This window comes from Anabrus simplex, chromosome 2 (assembly GCF_040414725.1).
Source record: "Anabrus simplex isolate iqAnaSimp1 chromosome 2, ASM4041472v1, whole genome shotgun sequence".
NCBI lineage: Eukaryota > Metazoa > Arthropoda > Insecta > Orthoptera > Tettigoniidae > Anabrus > Anabrus simplex.
In genome coordinates, this window is record NC_090266.1 from 342,712,471 (window position 1) to 342,733,595 (window position 21,125).

Consider the following 21,125-nt stretch of genomic DNA (forward strand, 5'->3'; position numbering starts at 1 on the left):
CTATTTCTTTCCAACCTGCACCTCCTTCTTAGTCTCTTTACTTCCCTGTTATAATATAGTGGATCTTTACCATTCCTTACCACCTTTAAAGGTACAAACCTTTTTTCACATTTCTCAACAATTGCTTTAAACCCATGCCAGAGTCTGTTTACATTTTTATTTACCGTTTTCCGCTGATCATAGTTACTTATTAAAAACTCCCTCATGCCTTTTTTATCAGCCATATGGTACTGCCTAATAATCCTAATTTTAATCTCTTCCTTTCTTTCACATTCATTTTTAATTACCACAAAAACAGTTTTGTGATCACTAATACCATCTATTACTTCGGTTTCTCTATAGAGCTCATCTGGTTTTACCAGCACCACATCCAGAATATTCTTCCCTCTAGTTGGTTCCATCACTTTCTGAATCAGGTGCCCTTCCCATATTAACTTATTTGCCATTTGTTGGTCATGCTTCCTGTTGTTCGCATTACCTTCCCAATTGACATTTGGTAAATTTGAGATCACCTGCTACAATCACGTTCCTTTCCTTATCATTTCCCACATAGCTGATTATGTTATCAAATAATTCTGAATCAGCATCTGCACTACCCTTTCATGGTCTGTACACTCCAAAGACATCAAGTTGCCTATTATCTTTAGAGATGAGCCTTACCCCTAGAATTTCGTGTTTGTCATCTTTAACTTTTTCGTAGCTTTCAAATTCTTCTTTCACCAGAATGGATACTCCCCCTCCTACCATTCCTATCCTATCCCTACGATACACCCTCCAGTACCGTGAGAAAATTTCTGCATCCATTATGTCATTTCTCAGCCATGATTCAACTCCTATTACAATATCTAGTAAGTATATATATATATATATATATATATATATATATATATATTAAATTAACTCAATTCTATTCCTTTCTTTACAATACTTCTACAGTTCAGCACTATATATATTAAATTAACTCAATTCTATTCCTTTCTTTACAATACTTCTACAGTTCAGCACTAACTTTTTTATGTCATCCCTACTTGATTTCCAGTTCCCTGTTTCCTTATGACTGCTCCCTAGGCCACCCCATTTCCCTGAATATACCTCCCGATAACCCTTCTAAACAAGTTACCTAACTTACATGTACCACTGCAGTTTAAGTGAAGGCCATCTGAGCGCAGATCCCTAACTCCTACCCACCCATTAGGATCTAGAAATCTCACTCCCAGTTTCCCACATACCCACTCTATAGTCTCATTTAAATCCCCAATAACCTTCCAGTCAGTATCCCTCCTACACAGTATTCCACTGATAACAATCTCCGCTTCCTTAAACTTCACTCGTGCTACATTTACAAAGTCCCACACATCCCCAACTATGTTGCTACTTATACCTGCTTGTCTTACGTTGTTAGTACCAACGTGAAACACTCCCACCTTCTCCTTTCCCTCCTCTTCTACTTTCCTTAACATCTGCCTTAACCTAATTCCTGGATAACACTCTATCTTACTGAGTTTGATAGCTGCAGTCGCTTAAGTGCGGCCAGTATCCAGTATTCGGGAGATTGTAGGTTCGAACCCCACTGTCGGCAGCCCTGAAAATGGTTTTCCGTGGTTTCCCATTTTCACACCAGGCAAATGCTGGGGCTGTACCTTAAACAAGGCCATGGCCACTTCCTTCCCATTCCTAGCCCTTCCCTGTCCCATCATCGCCATATGACCTATCTGTGTCGGTGCGACGTAAAGCAACTAGCAGAAAAAACAAACAAAAAACACTCTACCCTGGTACCCTTTCCTCCACGCACTTTCCTGACATGTTTAACGATAGAATCTCCCATGACAAGAGCCTCAACCCTACCCACCTCATTTGATCCCGTCCCCTCCTGGTCATTCCTATCTTTCCTGACAGCAGCGGAAGCTACTTCCTCCTCCATTTTCTCCATCCAATGACCCTGTTCCACCTGTCTTTTCCTATCCAGTACTCCACATTTCCCTTTCCTACCTCTTTCCTTTCTCCTACTTCCACACTTTTGGGCAACAGTTCCCTGTTCCTCATCTTCCCTCGGTTGTTCTACCTTCAGTGACTCGTACCGATTTCTCACCGACACCTGTCCTGAATTCTGATCCTGAATGGAGACCTTAGTCTGCAATCTCCTTCCCCTTAAAACATTAGATCACTTGTCTTCTACAATTCCCCCCTTTCCTTCTTATCCCTCTATTACACCTACTGTATCCTGTACATTGTTTGAGGGAGACTACTTTCCTTCCTGTCCTCTGAGAGAATCCTAATTATCTCCCTCAAGCTCTCCAACTCCTCCCTCATACTCCTTAATACCTGGACACCCACAGTTCCTACACTCACACTCCTTAGCCATTCTTTACTAAATAATGAAAAGGAAGGGAAAATAAGAAAACTTATTCTGTGCAAAATAAAAATGAAAGGGAAGAAATATTGTCTAGGTTAGTTCACAAAGATCACACGACAGTAAGTTAATTAATATAGGCTACTACTACACTACAGTACCACTTACTTGCACGATTTTTTATTCCTACAACATGCTAACAGGATGAAAATTGCTGTTAATTACTGGAAGCAGAGAATAATACACGAGAATTACACAATTCTTAACTGCAGTTAAGTCTGCCGTAATTACAACAACAGAATTCTAGTAAGGGAGTTACTACAGATACCACACAAACGGTATTATACTACACAAATATTTCACAGTAAAAGAATAAACACACGGTACTATAATACACTGCAATAATTTTAAGCTACGTTCAGACTAAGTACAGATACTACAATACACTACAATAATTTTAAACTACGTTCAGATGTATTCTAATTACAACAGGTTATTACCACACAAACAGAAAAGAAAATTACCATTTAAGTTCGAAATTCGCAAAACTACTCAAAATTATAGAATAGGCGCTCTAATAGTTACTATACTAGACTACAATAATGTTTAAACTTTGTTCAGACGTATCCTAGCGTATTACTAAGCACAAATAGAAATGAAAATTCCACTTAGGCTTAAATTAGATATTCGCAAGAACTGCCGGTAGGTACTGAAAGATTACCAACAAAGTTAAACACGTAGACAGATTAATATTAGTACTGCTTTGTCCGACTATGCTTTAAAAGAAATGAAACGTGTCGTTTGCACAAAAATACACACGAATATAACAGGCAATATGGGGTAGTGATAGATTGTGCAGCCAATGAAATATTCTTTGGTAATAAAAACAGAATTAGGTTGGCATGGGAAGAAAATAAAGCCTTTGAGTCGGAAACATTAGAAACCAATGTATTGGCCGAACTGAAAACAGGGCTGTGGAGGGCAGAGGAGAAGGAAGACCTTGCGAAGTTTCTGAAGAAGTTCCCTGAGGTCACTACCGATAGAATCGGGTTTACCACAACGGTAAAACATAAAATAATTTGTAAGGATAATGCCCCAGTTAAACAAAGGCCTTACCCACTTAAACGAGATAAATGAAAATTTGTAATGAGAAAAGTCAAGGAAATGGAGAAACAAAGATTGAATGAACCTTCAGTATTAGGATGGGCTTCTCCACCTAAGAAGAAAAATGGTGATTACCGAATTTGTGTGGACTTTTGTCAGGTAAATAACAAGACTATATTAGATGCCTACCCCATGCCGGATCTCCGACATCAGATAAAGCAAGTGAGTGGGCAAAAGTCTTCAGTACACTCAATTTCAACTCTGGCTGCTGGCAAGTAGAAGTTGAAGAAGAGTCTCGACTGATGACTGCTTTTTCCACCCCCAGAGGACTCTTATCAGTTCAGAGTCATGCCCTTTGGTCTTAACAATGCTCCAGCCACCTTTATGCGTCTGAAGGTCAGAAGTTTTCAGTTGGTATGGGTATCCTCGGTGTCTACTCACGGACAGTGGCAGTCAGTTCACATCGAGGCAGTGGTTGCAAGCTCTGTTGGAGTGGGGAATTGAACGCTGGACTACACTGATCTACCATCCGCAGGCGAATCCCACCGAACGGAGAAACCAGGAGCTTAAGAAGATGCTTCGGATTCACTTGGTCGACAGAGAACAAACCAAATGAGACATGCACCTACATGAGTCCCTTCTGATCATCAGACAGTGGGCTAACTGAATCACAGGTTTCTCACCCGCAGAACAATTCCTTGGACCTCCAATGAAGGAAACTGGCGACTGGGACTTTATCCATGGACAAAGAGAGGAACTGGAGGATCCTGATACATGTCATGCGTGGAACCAGCTGCAGATCCAACAGGTGCACTGCCAAGCCAAAAAGTGTTCAAGGAGAGAAGCTGAGAACAACGATGCACTGGATGAAAGGGAGTTCAGACCTGGAACACTAGTTCATCGTCGAAACCATCCCCTCAGCAACAAGTTTCAGAAGTTCCATGTTGGGATGGCACCAAAGTGGCTCAGACCTTTTTTGGTGGATAAGAAGTTGGGAAATGGTGTGTATCTCCTGAAGACTACACCATCGACGAAGGTGCATATGTCAGAATTGAAGGCGTTACCTTGACCCCTACAAGAAGACTGAGAGACCGAGGAGTCGACACACTGTATGGAGCCCCGGAAGAATGTGGACTTCATGGAGGATCAATACACACAGATACCTACCTTGGAGGATAAGAGAGATGGAGACATAGATATAAGGCCACCTAGATAGAATTTAAGACCTAGAGTAAGGAATGTAAAGCTTCCGAGGCTCAGGCGGCAGCGCGTCTGCCTCTCACCACTGGATACCGTGGTTCAAATCCTGGTCACTTCACGTGAGATTTGTGCTGGACGAAGTGGAGGCAGGACAGGTTTTTCTCCGGGTACTCCGGTTTTGCCCATCATATTTCATTCCAGCAACACTCCATTAACATTTCATTTGTCAGTCATTTATCATTGCCCCATAGGAGTGAGACAGGCTTCAGCAGCCGGCACATTTCCTATCCTCACCGCTACATGGGGGCTTCATTTATTCCATTCGTGACCCGGTCGAATGACTGGAAACAGGCTGTGGATTTTCATTCATTCAGTAAGGAGTGTACAGGATAGATATTGAAGGTTTTAGTGGGGGATAATGGTCATAGGTACGACATCCTAACTGTTGTAAAACCTTCAGTTATTTTGTTTATTATATATATATTTTTTTATATACATTGAGTTGAGCCTCTATGGACTGCATTGTAACAACCAACTTCATTTTAGTGTGTAGGTCTTGTTCTTGTTCCGGCTTTGACATCCTGCCAGTATCTTCTGAGCCCAGCAACGAGTGCCTGTTTATGCTCTTCAGACAAAGGTCCTGTCCGTCTTCTGGAAGTTGATGCCATTTTGAAACCTCATTAGTTGTTCACCAATCTTCTGAATGTGTTCCTGTCATGAATTTCTTGATCTGAAATACCAATCTGCCTCAGATCTTTTTTGCATTCCTGGAACCATCTCGGCCTTGTTGCCTTTGATTGAATAAAATTCCATATTCTTTTTGTTAGTCGATCATCAGTCATCCTGAAGAGATGACCGTAAAATAACAGCCGTCTCTTCTTAATTGACACTGTGAGAGGTTCTGTCTTGCTGTACAAATCCTCATTTGGTCTCATTCGCCACTGTCCATCAACCCACCTATTACCTAGGATTTTTCTTAGTATCCCGCGCTCTCTTTTTTTTCCAGTCGGTCAGCTTGACCTTTACTACTTAAGGTCAAAGTTTCAGACGCATATAATCCCTCAGGTTTTACAACTGTCTTATAGTGGTGGAACTTGGCCCCCATACTCATAGACTTTTCATTATAGGTATTCTTTGTCATTTGGTATGCCTGGTCTAACTTCCTCATCCTGACATTGATTGCTTCCTCTTCTAATCCATTCTGCTGGAGGACTTCACCAAGATACCTGAAATTCTTGACACGACCGATTTTTCCAAGATTAGTGATCATCCATTCAGGTCCACCACAGATGTTTGTCATATATTTTGTCTTCGGAATAGAAATCTGGAGGCCTACCTTTTCAGCAACTTCTGACAGCCTATTGATCTTGTTGACTGCTGAATCTGTGTTGTTAGCAAAAATGGCCAGATCATCCGCAAAGGCCAGGCAGTCAACGTGCACCCCTTTTTGCTTAGAACCAAGCCTGAACTGATCTTCCTTTGTTTCTTCTTGGTCTAACATCTTCCTCCACTCTAAAATTATTTTTTCCAAAATGCAGTTGAAAAGGCATGGGGATAGTCCATCTCCCTGTCTGACACCCGTTCTGATCGTAATCGGTTCTGAGATCTCACCCATAAATTTTACTTTCGACACTGTGTTGGTTAGGGTTTGTTTGATCAAATTTCTTGACGTATCGTCCACTCCAAACTCTTCCAAAATATTCATTAATGACTCGTGGTCAATGGAGTCATATGCTTTCTGAAAGTCAACAAACACAACCACGTAGCTGTGTCCTCCTGTCTTCTTGTACCTGATGATGCTCTTCGGGTTAAAGATCTGTTCTGCGCACGAACGGTTTTTTCTGAAGCCAGCCTGATATTCCTCAATCTGTTGGTCAAGGGGAGCTTCTATTCTGTTCTGAACCGATTTGGAGAAAATCTTATAGGGAACAGACACTAATGAGATGCCCCTATTAAATTCCAAGGTTTCTCTGTAAATATGTATTATAAATTTGTATAACCTCAAATATGTATTGTGTATAAGTTTAACCTCAAAATCTATATAGTCGAAAACTGTAGAAAACTCTATCATGTTCGTATATTAGGTGTATTCTGCTATAATTTGGTACATATGAAGGGTTCTGGAAACTTACTGTAAGGTTTATTATCCAGATACATGTAGAGACATTAGGAATGTTGGGGAGATTTCCATGTGTATTGGTAAACAGTAATCGAAAGTTCGAGCTGGATCCATTACTTGCGTATTCTATTCAACTAGCTGGCCGATCGATGTTTCGAGTGTGTTTGATTTAGAGTGTTGTAAGAACCGTTCCAGAAATCAATAATTCTAGACGGTTGAACGAACAGTATATATATCGAGCTGTCAGTCAGTGAGTGAGTCAATTCAAGAGAGTATGTGTTACAATGGGCGAGTCAGTGTTGTTGATATCTGTACTTGTCAGAATCGACTTCAGGGTACTCCGCTATTAAGTGTTGTAGTGTCACTTGCTATTGTGTGTAATTATGTGTTGTGACTTACAGTGACAATAAAGTAGTTTACACAAGGAAGTGAACATGTTCTCGTGTGATATTTATTTACGTCAAATAAAATCGCAATTGAGAGCGATAAAAGCAAGGTACTAGATTCCAAGACAAGGGAAATCAAACTCCCTGTGCTGATAATAATAATAGTTCTAGAAATGTTCATACCTCATGATTGTTTCTTCCCGAAGAAAGTTGATGTTCACCAACGTAGTAACACTCAAACAAATACGTTAGGCACTGCAATGCAGCAGCTCTCTCTCCAACAGGCCACAGGAATCGCTTCTGGTGAGTACTTGGCTCTAGGCTGAATAAATAGCCGATGGAGAGGGGAGGCGTGGCGTAGAGAAAACACACACACATGCTCAAAGGCATGGAAGAATACTCTAGAAGCTAGACAAACATTGCTGAATAATAGCAGTGACATCACAGGGGCTGTTAAGAATGCATCAGCTGAATAGTTACGGCTGAGTGGTTGTCGAGTGAAGAAGCAAGGCAGTCCAGAAGAAAAAATGGGCAGATGATGGTAGAATTCATCGTTGGTGAGCAGTGTTCATTTCCATGCTTAGGCTAAACATATAATTTCCTAAACACCATTACAAGAACAAACCATTGAGTGCATAAGAATACAGTTGAGGTATCTAGATTAGAGTTTTAACTGCAAATGCTTTCACTTACTGTCAACAGGCCTTAGGTGAATTATTATAAAAGATCATGAAACATGGTGGACCAGTACGCTGATTGATATTTAGCCTGGATGATTGAGCGCGTACCAGTCCACTTACAGGTGCATTTGTGTTAAAGAATTATTCCCTTCTTCAAACTAGCTATCATGTATGACATCAGGACTGAATCAAGATGAAGGGATGGTGGTGAAGTAGTGGCTTCTGTACAGCATGTATCACAACTACAAAATATTATTACCTCATGTTTTGTGAAAAGAATTAAGAGATCCAAAGTATCAAATACTATACTGCTGTGCTGTGAATAGGTTAAAATGTTTCAGTTGATGCTCAGTTGATGTATTTTGCAGAGCATGTATTGCTTATATTGTAAATATACTAATAATTTCTTCAGTATTACATAATAAAAGGAGCTGCCTGGCTGAGGCGGTAAAGACGTGCTTGGTTCGCCCGGATGGACGTGGGTTCGAATCCCCGTCAGGAAGTCGCAAAATTTAAGAAAAGAGATTTCCACTTCCGGAGGTGCATATGGCCCTGAGGTTCACTCAGCCTACACCAAAAATGAGTACCAGGTTAATTCCTGGGGGCAAAGGCGGCCGGGCGTAGAGCTAACCACTCTACCCCATCACGTGCTGAGGTTAACAATGGTGGAAGCCTTTACCTTCCACTGCTCCAAGGGCCTTCGTGGCCTGTACAGAGGTGACTTTGCTTTGCTTTATTACATAATAAATGTCTCCCTTGAAAATCAGATGACCGATGTGTAGTGTTCAGTTTCCTATGAATATCAGTATGCGTATGAGCATGGGAGACAAGTAAATTTGAATCCTACCATTGGTCATTGTTGAAATATTTTCTTGTGTTTCTCCCTGTATCTCCCCCACACCCCTCCTGAATGTAACATCAGTTATTACACAGAATACATTTGCAATAATCATACACTTAAAATGACTCAATAAAAAAAAACTGTGCAGTACCAGCAGCTTGTATTAAGATGACTATATTCTTCTACCTTAATACCTCAGATTACTTCTTATTATCTGGAAATATTTAATTATTTTATATGTCTTTGATATATGTATCTTGAGTATTTCATTGCTATCTTCTGTTGCCAAGTGACAAATACTTTGTGTGAATCTAAAGAGCTTTATTTCCATGCCTTTTTCTGCTTGTAGTTCTTATAGTGTAATTAACTGAGGCATTCAGATTCAACTCTGACATTTCCACCTCTGCAGTCTTTCCTCGACAACTTATTGACTGATGGAAATGTCGCCATTTACATTTTATGTTGCCAGTTGTATTTCACTGCCACCAGGAATTGTTTTAGTTTGAATTTAACTTGTTATTTCTATACACCCAAACCCAAGGAATTGTCCATGTATAGTGCGTACTGGCATGTCTGAAGGAAGATTTCAGTGCAGGGATTCCCATTAACGTGTATAACTCATTTTCAGGATGTATGTAAATATGTATGTATGTATGTATGTATGTATGTATGTATGTATGTATGTATTTGCTAGCTTTAAATAACTCCAGTGTTTTTCTTCAAGTATTTAAACTCTATACTCATCACAATTGACAAACAAAACACCACCATCCTTTAAATATTACAAGAGGCAGAAAAAAACTGAATAACTTTATCTGTCTGTACTGAAATTCACAGTCGAAATATTACAAGAGTTCATAACAAACTTTCCCTTTCTTTGTGTCCACTACATGTCTACCCCTTAGTCCCGTTTATCGATACGGGGTCAGGAATTAGGTGAGATGAAATTATATGGCATGTCTTTACAGTCGGATGCCTTTCCTGTTGCCAACTTCTGTTGAGGAGCTAATGAAAATGAAATGAATGATGCTGAATGAAGTTTGGAAAGGAGGTGGAAGTAATCATCTGTAGCCTATGAATAGGAACTCTCCCGGCATTTGCGTGGAAGTGAAAATGGGAAACCATTCTCAGAACAGCCGATTGTTTGGTTCGAACCCACTCGTCTCCTGAATACAAAGTTTTTCTCCACTTTAACATGCATGGCCACTCCCCTCTGTAACCCCTCTGTGATAACTCATTTTCATTCAAAAGTGGAAATGTCAGGTTTTGAATTTGAAGGCCTCAATTGCAGTAATGACACAATTGTTTCTCAAGATTGTTAAGAACTTTCCGTTCCTGTTTACAGTTCTCTCTGACTTGTTTAAGGCAAAACATCCCTCATTCGAGCACTTACTGGAAATCTGGAGTTGAAGCCAGAGGACAAGCTGTTCGCCACACTGGATGTAACTATGCACCTGGGAAGCCTTCCATGCTCTTTAAAATTGTTGTACGTGGACACAATTGGATTTATCAGTGACATTCCTACACACTTGATAGAGTCCTTTGTTGCTACGTTGGAGGATGCTGTGCTTGCTGTAAGACATTTAAGTTACTTTATTGGCCCACTCTCACTAACGCCTTGAACTCAGTGCCCAAGCGTTGCTCAGGCTCCCTTATGTACTACCATATATAGTGCCCGAGCAAAGCTCGGGCTTGGTTTTCTTCATTAAGAAATCATCACATGCTGGAAATACGTCTGTCTCTCTTCTGGTAAACAAGATTGACAATGTTACAGTTTCTTGCTCTGCTGCTAGATTGAACCACTGTTCTTGCCACATGGAATACGAACACTTGTTTTGAAGAGTAGTAAACATGTATTCCATATGTTTTGTTTTCCCACTCGTTCCTGCAATGGCATCATGGTGTCTTGATTATTTGAACGATAGCGTGATAGAAACCCTGATAACCTGTAATTCTGGATCCAAACTGGATGACAGCAATGATGATGATGATGAATGATATCTTCTTTCCGTCAGTAATTGAAGTAAAGATACATACTTTATTGCCATGCGACCTATCTGTATCGTTGCAATGTAAAGAAAAAAAAAAAAATTAGGTGTGAATATGAAAGAATTAATTTCATGCATGATATGAAATACAGTAGAACCTCGTTTATCTGAAATAAAGGGGGCGGAGCCACTTTCATTCAATACTGATATGCATTTAGGGCAGTCGCCCAGGTGGCAGATTCCCTAACTCTTGTTTTCCTAGCCTTTTTTTAAATGATTTCAAAGAATTTGGAAATTTATTGAACAACTCCCTTGGTAAGTTATTCCAATCCCTAACTCCCCTTCCTATAAATGAATATTTGCCCCAATTTGTCCTCTTGAATTCCAACTTTATCTTCATATTGTTATCTTTCCTACTTTTAAAGACGCCACTCAAACTTATTCCTCTATTAATGTCATTCCATGCCATCTCTCCGCTGACAGCTCAGAACATACCACTTATATCACAAATATTATTACAATATTTATAGATCCACCTTTTAATTCAATATAATACAATCCACTATTTCATGTAGTTAAAATTTATACATAATACATAAAAGTCATAGGTACGTGTTTCACCCTTTTTTTACGGGCATCATCAGCCTATATCAATCTTAAAAATTAATGGATACGTGATCTTTCTAATCTTATAAACTATAGAGTAAAATGTTGGACAATGATCTCATAAAATGTTGTACTATAACAGAAAGTATGTCAAAAAAATACTGTGAATTAACAGTTTTTGAAGATTATAACGTAGTTAATCATGAATATTTGAGCGTTTAAAACCAAAATGGATCCTCCTCTTATACATCATTAGGACTGTGACAACCTTGAGTGTAAAAGCACAATCATCCAAGGGGGATGTTTACTCCATTCCCATAGCATGAGTTCAAGTTTATGGTAAAATCAATGTCAGTTATTTAAAATAGAACTGTGCACGTATCAAATGTATTAAAATATGTATGGTTGATTTATCAGAAAGTCGTAGAAAAGAAGATGGGACTTCTTGTGGAGATGTTGCTAATGATAGAATGTTGTGTCAAAGCTAGCTGATGTCAGTGTTTAGTTATGTTAGTACGTTAATCAGTTGGATCCAAAAGACGTCAAGTGGGTCTTATTAACCCTGTTGAAACATTTGTTCGAAGAAATGATCGATTTTTACTTGTATGGTGCGTGTTAAGTACGTCGGGCTGTTTCAGCAACTCTAGCTTGACTGACCTAGACACCCACTTGACCGTCTTTACTTTACGTGGATTACTATTATTTTCCCTACTACACGGGACAGAGATTAAAAGTGTCCTTAAATGCTGGAAAATAAGAGGTTGTCGACAATAATTTCTGTAAAAACTACGCCGGGGGCTTGAACTGCAATGTTATTGGGATATAGGAATTTGATTATTAACTTTTACTCATATAAACAAAGGTGGAAATTATATACAAAGTATGCAGGGAACTATAAGACTACAAATTATCGGAATATAGTAATCAGCTAATTTTGTATTTATTTACACAACTACCATGTGCCTGTAGCAACAATCGTTAACAATCCAAAAACTGTTAAGTACCGTAATTATCTAGCGAAATTACCGTGTATTCTCTTTAACTTCTTTTAAAATCAAAGTTTACAGGCGAATCGTGTTATTTAATTTAATAAATTATTACTTTCGTGATAGTTTGAACGGATATCTATACAAAATATTGGAAAAGTTGCGGTGGAAGTTACAATGAGTTACAACTTTTTATGATAATCTGCTTTTGTAAGTATTATACCAACAAACCTACAGATATTTAAAAATATTGTTTTAAAAGTTAATATTATTACCTAAAGTATTTCCTAAACCTAAAATTCGAGCAAGGTACACCTAGCTAGCCTACTTAACCTAGAAAACATAATCTACTGAACACCAAATGAATTACTTGTTATAAAATTCAAATAAATATCACTACTCCCAATTTCTACCAACAAGCACTTAACACCAATATATAAATAGCACTAAATGGAAAAAAAAACACACGCACGCACGCGCGCGCGCACACACACACGCACACACACGCACGCACGCGCGCACACACACACACACACACACACACACACACACACACAATTTAAACAATTTCAGTAGGTTTTAACTACTTTATCACTACAATAATGCAAGAGCTCTCTCAACAGCCAACAGTTCACAAGCACATCCAACTTTGGTTAACACGTTTCTTCGGATGACACATGGTAAATATTTTCGGAAGTTAAGTGTCGAAATAAAAATGCATAAACTCTGTTAAGCAAAGGTGCATACTGAATATTAACACTAAAATCTTTACATAATGTCACTCATTGTATAAAATCAGTGATTTTCTTCTGAATTTTCTTGGTGGAGCGCTGTCGTGCAGCTATGTCGCGCCACCATTTAATCAACACAACTTATTTTGCAATGGAGTAAGAAAAGCATTGGAACTACAGTATAAAACCACAGGGCCAGTGGAACGACCTTGGGCGAAAGAAAAATATGAATGGAGAAGGGTCTCTGGACTTCTCTGGTTTCCTGACAGAAGCAGTAAACAAGATGAAACTCCCTCAACTGAAGCAACGTTAACCACAGTCTACATAATCTTCATGACTAATAATACAGTAATAATAATAATAATAATAATAATAATAATAATAATAATAATAATAATAATAATAATAATAATTCCTGTTTATTCAAGAAAAATGTATCCTGGAACGAACTAGATGGTAAGAAACAAACTGTTTTATTTTATGCTATACGTGCATTCTGGTATAAGCCATGATGTAAAAATAGGGTTTGCCTAGTAGCTCTCAGCACATATAGCAAGAGAATTACTAATATCGACGGCTAAGAACGAGAGGGTAAAATCAAAATATTAAAATACAATTTTGCCAGAGCATTTCGGTTAAGCCGGGTTTCGGTTAAGCGAAGTTCGGTTCTACTGTATATGAAAAAATAAAACAATAAAAAGTTCAAAAACATGATAAATATACTAGCCCGCTTTCATATTTTATGCTCGAAAATCAAATAACCAAATGAGTTCAGTGCTGATACAGTTAATTATAGTTTAGGATGCAAAAAAAGAATATTTAGCTCAAAAACTGTTGAAGTTAAAAAAGCCCCAAAATATGGCTAAAGGCTTATTGTACAGCAGTTAATACAGTACAAATGTTTAAAAAAATAGTGGCATGTATCGTAATAGCCAGCCCCATGGTGTAGGGGTAGCGAGCCTGCCTCTTTCCTGGAGGCTCCAGGTTTGATTCCTGGACATGTCTGGATCTGAGGTTTTGTTCCAGATCCACTCAGCCTACGTGATTACTATTGAGGATCTGTCTGTCAGTGAGATAGCGGCCCCAGTGTAGAAAGCCAAGAATAACGATAGAGGATTCGTTGTGCTGACGTTGTAATCTGCAGGTCATCGGGCGGAGCAGTGGTCTTTTGGTAAGCTTTGGCCCTACGGGGCTGTTGCGTCATGGGTTTGGTTTGGATACACCATAATATTAAAGTTGTTTATAATTCTACATGTTGATAAGAAATGTGTATGTCTTATATTTGATCAGACTTGCATTGTTTGAAAGCTTTAAGAAAATTTTTTTCAAAGTGAATTATTCAACTACTAGATTTTAATAATACTGCAGTTGTGCTGACCACACGACACCTCGTAATCTGCAGGCCTTCGGGCTGAGCAGCGGTTGCGTGGTTGGCCTTGGCCCTTCGGGGCTGTTGAGCCGTGGGGGGGGGGGGGGCATTTAATATTTCTTTCACAAAACACATGGAGAGATAAATACATTTCTACACTCAGACTACAGATCACAGAAGCAGAAATGTTCATACCTACTGCATGAAAGTCAAAGGAACAGACCAGTAAAACTATCACATTTTAAGAAGAAATTTATAATATAATAAAACAGTAAAACAGAATTCATGCATTTACACTCAACTCAATCCGTCCAAGTGCAACTGCCAACGTTTCTTTTTAAATACCCATTCAGATATCGTGTTCCTTAGATCATTGGGCAATGATTTACGTATTTGAGTTGTACAAACAACAAAACAGTTATTGTAGCAGGTGGATCTATGATTTGATATAGCTACGGGTCTAGACAGGCTGTTATGAATGGTTGAGAGTTTCTAAAATGAATTTAGATTAGAGGGGGGGGGGTCTGTTTGTATATTATTATTTGGTGGAGTAGAAGGAAAGAGTGATAGCTACAACACTGGTTTAGTTTAAGCCAATTTAGTTCATGGAATGCAGGAGTTATTTGATGACATTGTGGAATGTTCATTTTGACCCTAGAACCAGCATGTGTTGATGAATCGACAGTTTACCCATTTCTCTAGCGGCAGAGTCGATTCTTCTATGCAGTTTTATTTCTTCATTTAGTAGCATTATGCTACTAACAGATGATGTGACATGTCTTGTCTTGTGATCCTAGAAGTTTACAGATGCTTCTTACTCATTTTCATAATAAAAACAATCTCCTTGTACTGTATATGTTTCCTTGGAAACAAATGAGCGACTCGCTGCTATATGAACCAAAATATCGTGTAATGGAGTTGTACTTGTTGTTGCTACCGCTCTTATTTTGAGGCTGTAATTATATGTATTGGCGAGTTAAAAGCGCACCTTTGTTGTTATTTCCATCTACAATATTTTTGTTTAAGTTAGCTTGTACTTTATGTAGCATAGTGCTGTAATAACATTTCTTATAACAAGTTTGTGCACCTGCCTAGGTTATAGGCCTAACATGGCTCATGGAAGTCAGCTGGCTGAAAACTTACCAATCAAATAAATATTGTTGCATAGACTTGAAACTTTCACACGTATTATATATTATAACCATAAAAGTTTGTTTCGATGGCTAGCTGAACACAAGACTCGGCACGGGGGTGTCCGGTCCTTATCTGACTTGTTACAGAGGAGAGGGAAGTAAGATAAGTATAATGGAATGCTAATTAAAAAAAAAAGTTTATTCATAAAATAAAGTCAGAATTTAACATCACCTCAGCACAGCATTTACAATGAGTACTTCTCCTGGGGTTGAACTGGTCCTGATACATTGCAGGGTCGCAATGTTTGCTCATGGGGCTACCATCTTCCTAGCCGGTCTTGAATACCTAGAAGGTCTCGAATATCTCGGAGGTCTGGATGGTCTAGGAGCACTCGTGGTCTTGGTTGTAACATGGCACTGGGGTATGAAATAGATTCAAAGTAATTGATCTGCACAAATGAGATTATTGTTATTAGCGATCTTTAACGAGTCACAAGCTGCACTCAGTTGTCTTCACAGTAGGATTTCACTAATTAATTAGAAGAACACAGTCATTACTGATGGATTAAATTGAACTCAAAATTAAACTTGTGATGTATTAACCACGTAAAATAAATGTCACCTTATTGAAGTTAAGTGTGAGAACATTGTCCGAATAACGACGTAGAAAACAAGGTATCCCGTTTTAACACTTCACACAACATCAAAGGAAAAAGAATAAGTTCCATGAATTTAGTCCCATTCACTATCAAAAATGGCAAAAGAAAACACTGTCCTTCCTGGAACCGTCCTGGGTTCGACACAAGTCTTATCAGGATAATTAAAGAATGTTAAATGAATCAGATCATTTAAATACAGTACTGAGTTTATGCTCACCTAAGAATCTGGTCACTTGTAAAATAGAATCAAAGTTTGACGACACTGTTAAATATGATTAATTATATCAGTCGTTCGTAACATAGACGTACAGTTTGAAAAAAATGTTCCAACACCCTTGGTAGAACAACTGTGCACTGTAATGCTTCACTACTGTAAATTCAATAACCTGAACAGTCTGAAAATATTAGATTATGTTGTAACTGTTCGCTCTCCTCATCAAGACACTTGGGGAGATGAAAGTTATTACCTTGGGACACATGAATATCAAATAAACTATTTGTGGCTTGCCCGTAAATTGCCGCGCAAATAGAAACAATTAACATTCCATGGTTTCCCATTTCTCTATGTGATGTTTGGGCACCAGAGTTACAGTTTTAAACAAAACTGTAAACCAAAATTTATATTTACTAGCATAGAGACTTATACTTAATTACAGGGGTAGGATTTTAAATAATTAACCATTAAGTATCGCTTAAGAAAGAAAATTAACGCAATATAAAATACAAATGAATTTATTATACAAAAAATGAGATGAATCGGAAAAAGTTCCTTAAAGCGTGGAGGGATTTAGAATTTACTTTACTGAATTTACTAATTGCCTGCTTTATCTAATTGAAGCTCACCAATTGCAGCTTTCGTTGAAGTCATCGGGTTTCCGTGGTTACTCGTTCTCTTCTTCTCGATGTAGAATTGGCTCCATGGACTTCCTTCCTTCCTTCCTTCTCTGATGTGGTACGGGCTATCTGGACTAGCACTCCCTAATTGCCTAGTCTTTAAATTAGACATTGGCCCTATACTTGTAAAAACTGATCAGCGTTGATCGTATGAGGAGAAAATTCAGAGATATGAATTTTTCCATATTAGTAGAAATCTCAATCCAACTGAGCTATACTATTTATACGGTACAGACTTGTACCAAATTCCGTATACTTGAACTAAACATAGTTCTTCGTCCAGAAGATTTACTGAATATAACACAAGCCGTAAGCTTGTTTCGTCTCATGCAGATCCGATAACATAACCGCAGCTAAGTACTGTATCGAAGCGACAACACACTGTACAAAAATAACTATGTCGCGGAGCGACCACTCAATGTCTCGAAGCGAGCACATACTGTCTCAAAATCAATAAACAAGTTCAACGTAGATGTTCACAGAAGAGGTTCTAATAGTAGTTATGATCACAGCAGAAGTAGTAGTTAGGTTCAAAGCAGAAGTAGTAGTTAGGATGTCACTTCTCGTAGTGAGAATCTCTATATATCCGGGCTCACCCCTACTCTTCGTAACAGTTCAATCTCAAAACTCATATACAACGAAGTATCTGATTCGTAGATCGAATTATCAAGTCCCCTTCTCTTCTTTCTTGACAAGTCCAGAAGGCGTGGTGATGATGTAGCTTTCCGCATAGCAAGCCTCGCGCGCGGGTCGCTGTTTACTAGCCTTGGCTCATGAGTTAAACCCAGTGAGTCATGTAATTTTCCACGCTCAAGAATAACCTTTTCCGGATACACAAATATGAGATGAAATGACAACTATATTTCAACATATTAACCAAATCCAATACATAATAAATTCCTATCTTTCATAATATAATAATAAATAATAAATGATGTTATAATATATACAATATGATTGCAATAACCTTATTTACAAATGCTTGACGTAGAATAAATATTTTATTACGAATAATTGCCGATGGCGGATAAACTTGATATCAAATGATATCGCGTAAAATGATATTATATTAAATTAGTAGGGCTGGAGAAGCCTGGATGGTTACAATGTTTCACTACTAGCACAGTTTATCATTTGTCAAGATTAAATATAAAATCATGGACAGTTTTGACGTTTCACTGATGACCACGTTTCAACACTTTCAGTATTCAGTGTTAAATAACTCTGTAAAATTAATCACTGTCGTTCAAATACGAACATCAAATTATATTAGCGTAACATCGTATTGGTGGGAAAATGTAAGTTTCAGTCACACTGCTCTCGTAAATGGTAAAACTCCTCAACTGTTCACATTTCAATTTAGGCGCAGTTTCTATCACCACACGCACAACACTGAAAATATTCTAAGTCTTATAATGCGTCGTAGTACGCGGACTTAAACTTTCGCAGAGGGTCAAACTGACGACTTACATTATGACCGCAGAATACCCAACAGCCGGCTGTCCGATCTCGGCTGTGGTACCAAGTGAACTGGCTTGACAAGCAAAATGCCTGCCTTTTTATTCGGTATCCCCAAGAAATTGTAAAGGCTAATATCTTCCGTAATTTTCAACAGATCTCTTTGAAACTTGGGAGTCATGATTACAAAAAAATAGGCTACATGGTGATGTAGTTCATTTCTTCATACCTTAATTCATTCAGAAGAAATTAATGATGGAAAGGAATCGAACATTCCATCGGCTGACGTGTTTGACCAAGTTCCCCAGTTTGTGACGTCACACTTTCCCGCTGCTCTCAGCTGACATGCTTGCAGGAGGAGCGTGCTTGGCGGGTAACGTAACTCCACGCACATCGGGGACTTTATCTTAGAACTGTGTTACGGGTATAATATATATGTGCATCATTTTTTATATCTTGGATTTTGTCTTTTCATGTTTCATCTCGTATTTTACATTGTTAGAATTTTGATATTGCTCATGAAATAATAATTCCACCATTTTCAAGTCTCAATGTCTTTTTCTAATAAAGTCTCACAGAAAAGTTAATGTTACCATCTAAATCTGTGGTTTACCAGTTTTCCAACGATATGCAACAGTGCCATGGAACATCGTTTACAACAGGATGAAAATAAGAATCGACTTGGTAGGTAAATATCACACAAAATGGCTGCCGGTACAGAATTTAACAGACACAAGAATTCTGAGCTCTCTGAAATCTATTAGGATGTTCACCACTTACTGCCGTGCGCGTTGTCACAATAGTCATAACAGAGGCATTATTATCTGTTGAACCAACAGCTTTCTGACCTTGAATGGAAGTGAAATTTTCATTCTTTTAAGTGAGTGAAGGGAGAAAATTACTCATTGGCATATAGCTGTTACATGTTGTGTCTAGTCAACATTATTGTCCAGTACTGATCTGAAATCTTTAACCTTGTTTTCAAAAGGGATAATGATTCCATTCAATGTTATTGGGGGAGGGAATATTTATGTTCGTTAAGTAATGGGTTTTGGATGTACAGGTGAACAATCTCTGGAGACATGAAATATAAAAATTTCTGCTTAGGATATGCTTGGGTCTGTACAGTCAGCCGGATGCATTTTGCAACATGACCCATAATTCTCACCCTCTCCTCACCTGCTCTCTCCTGCTTATGATATGCACTTGCCTACAACAGTATGAAATTATAAGCCCATGGCACGCTCTTAAATAGCTCATTGGTTCAATTGTAGGCTACAAAATTTGTGCCTATCATAACAGCTAAGGTTTGAATCCTGGCATGAATATTTCTTTTGCTCACCCGAATGAATACACTGTGTTGACATCAGGCAGCAAGTACACCAAGTTTGGCTGAACAAACGTCCATACTAAATGCTTTACTTCATTTTGACATGGCACATTATTCACAGACGCGTCAAGAGAGCAAACTGGCTGTTGTCCAATAAAGCAATTTTAATATTCGTGAGGCAGCGATTCAGTGTGGTCCTTCACCTAGGGCTGCTCAGAGATGAATAAAGCAATGGAGGGTGTCATTGGATGTCTACCAGGCTTTGGTTTAAAGTGGGTTTCTACTAGGGATGAAGATGACAGGTTGGTTGAAACTTCACAGGAGAACCCATTCTTAAACTCGGTGGAGCTCATACAGGAACTAATTTCCCTGGACATCCATACATGGTCCATAAACAATTATGGAAGCCAGACTTCATTGCAGAAAAGCTGCCGCCAAAGATTCTCTCTCCGATTGAACATATGGTCACTCAGTGCACCTTTGCCGAGATGGAGTTAAATCTTAATTGGGTTTGTGATCTCCTCTGATAAAACTTCTTTCAGTTCAGCGGAATGCCATGTCATGGGGGGAGCCAGTTCAGGGAGCCCGATATGACAAGAGATATATAGCCCAAGTTTTCACGTGGTGGCCGCATATTTTTGCTGTGTTGGGGGTGTATATCATCTGATGGGACTGGAGTGCTTTGTTGGATAGATGACCATCTAAAATTGGACTAATATTTGGACATACTGTAGAATATTATGGTTCCAAGTATGAGAGGCCGTTATCTAGATGAGATAATACAGTTCGTGCAAGACAACTCCGCAGTCCACACGAGTGGTCTTGTTCAGGGCTGGTTTTCTTAGCAGGACTCCATTGAACTGCTCAGTTGGGTCCCTCAGCCTCCATACTTGAACCCTATTGAACATATGACGGCAAGGTGGAAACATCACATGGCCTTCCCCTCCCCTACGTTCGCATGATGCTTTGTAGGGTGTTATATAGTAAACATGGTAGGAGATCGACCTTGACAAGGAATATAAGCCAAAGGATACTGGATGAGGTATTAAGTCATGTCTCAAACAGTCCTTTTTAGGACTAACATAATTAAAAGCACAAAGCCAGATTTTGCATTAAATGGAAATACACTTGTATTTGGTTAATGCAACACACTAAAAAAATTAATTAAAAAAGAAACACACTACATAATGAGTCAAGTGGGGCTTGAACCCTTGTTCTCACCCACCGAGCTTGATAGCTGCAGTCGCTTAAGTGAGGCCAGTATCCAGTAATCGGAGATAGTGGGTTCGAA

The 21,125-nt window shown here is 38.7% G+C and overlaps 1 protein-coding gene across 4 annotated transcripts in view; it reads left to right on the forward strand.

Moving 5' to 3' along the window:
• LOC136864129 (putative GTP-binding protein 6) overlaps positions 1–21,125 on the forward strand; it is a 195,447-nt gene that overhangs the window by 114,830 nt on the left and 59,492 nt on the right. For all 4 annotated transcript variants that reach the window (XR_010859275.2, XM_067140738.2, XM_067140739.2 and 1 more), the window contains one exon: positions 10,046–10,254. Coding sequence is in view for 3 of the 4 variants with exons in the window: in XM_067140738.2 (XP_066996839.2) it covers positions 10,046–10,254 (209 nt within the window). In the remaining variant the exon portion in view is untranslated. The remainder of the gene's footprint in view (positions 1–10,045; positions 10,255–21,125) is intronic.